The sequence below is a fragment of the Seriola lalandi genome, unplaced genomic scaffold (assembly GCF_002814215.2).
Source record: "Seriola lalandi dorsalis isolate HSWRI2012SDOR001 ecotype SW California unplaced genomic scaffold, Sedor1 jcf7180002054987, whole genome shotgun sequence".
Taxonomy (NCBI): domain Eukaryota; kingdom Metazoa; phylum Chordata; class Actinopteri; order Carangiformes; family Carangidae; genus Seriola; species Seriola lalandi.
This window is the reverse complement of record NW_019525536.1, coordinates 247851-248935: the sequence shown is the minus strand read 5'-3', so window position 1 is coordinate 248935 and position 1085 is coordinate 247851. Positions and strand designations below refer to the sequence as shown.

Below are 1085 nucleotides of genomic sequence, written 5' to 3'. Positions count from 1 at the left end.
GTCCGGACCAGTGTTCCCAGTGCGCACATTTTAAAGACGGCCCTCACTGCGTGTGGCGCTGTCCCCACGGTTTCCCGGGAGACGGAGACACGCTGATCTGGAAATACCCCGACAGCACGGGCCAGTGCCAGTCCTGCCACCAGAACTGCACCCAGGGGTGAGACTGTCACTGCGCCGCGGTTCAGCGTCCGATCACTCTGATGTGAATTAATTATTATTAATTATATTAATCAGCAGAAATGAGTCGTGGATTGAAGGTGTTCTCTGTCTCTGCAGGTGTTCAGGTCCTGGACTGTCGGGATGCACAGGGTAAAATACTCATGACTTGGTTCACCCTGACGCTACGTTACGTTACATTACGTTACATTACGTTACGTTACATAACGTTACGTTACGTTACATTACGTTACGTTACATAACGTTACGTTACGTTACGTTACACCACGTTACATTACGTTACGTTACGTTACGTTACACCACGTTACGTTACGTTACGTCACATTACGTTACATTACGTTACACCACGTTACATTACATTACGTTACGTTACGTTACGTTTGTTTGAACTTCCCATTCTAACTTTGTATGTGCTAATAAAATAAAATACAATAAAAGAGGATAAAATAAGTTTGTTGAATTTTGTCGTCAGCACATTAAACAACCTGTCGCTTCTCTTTGCTTCACTAACAAGAGTCCTGCAGTTCAGTGAGCCAGGTGTGAACAGGTTAACTGTAGATCTGAGCAGGTTGCAGCGTCAGGTGTGAACGTCAGTCAATCTTCTGAATTATTGTTGCAGTGTTGTGTTTGGTGTCAGTGTCAGTCAGTGGGAACTGCACCTATAATAACACAGTAAATCTGATTGGACGTCAGTGGGAATTCTTCTCAACTAAACTTGAAGTCTTCTTACATTATATATAGTGATAGTAAATAGTAACAGTGATGGAGTTGAATGGAAATCTTTGTTTGTTCTTCACCAACTAAATGTGATAGAATTATACGTGACTTTACTGTGTATCTCACCTGTGCTCCGTGCGTCCTCTCAGGGCCGCCACACACTCCACGTTGGCGGCGGGTGTGGTTGGCGG

At 44.3% G+C, this 1085-nt stretch overlaps 1 protein-coding gene across 1 annotated transcript in view; it reads left to right on the top strand.

Moving 5' to 3' along the window:
* Positions 1-1085, top strand: part of LOC111647380 (melanoma receptor tyrosine-protein kinase-like) — a gene marked incomplete at its 5' end in the record, with an annotated part of 12940 nt that overhangs the window by 4849 nt on the left and 7006 nt on the right. The window contains 2 exons of the mRNA XM_023396978.2: positions 1-157; positions 277-309. Coding sequence (XP_023252746.2) covers positions 1-157; positions 277-309 — 190 coding nt within the window. The remainder of the gene's footprint in view (positions 158-276; positions 310-1085) is intronic.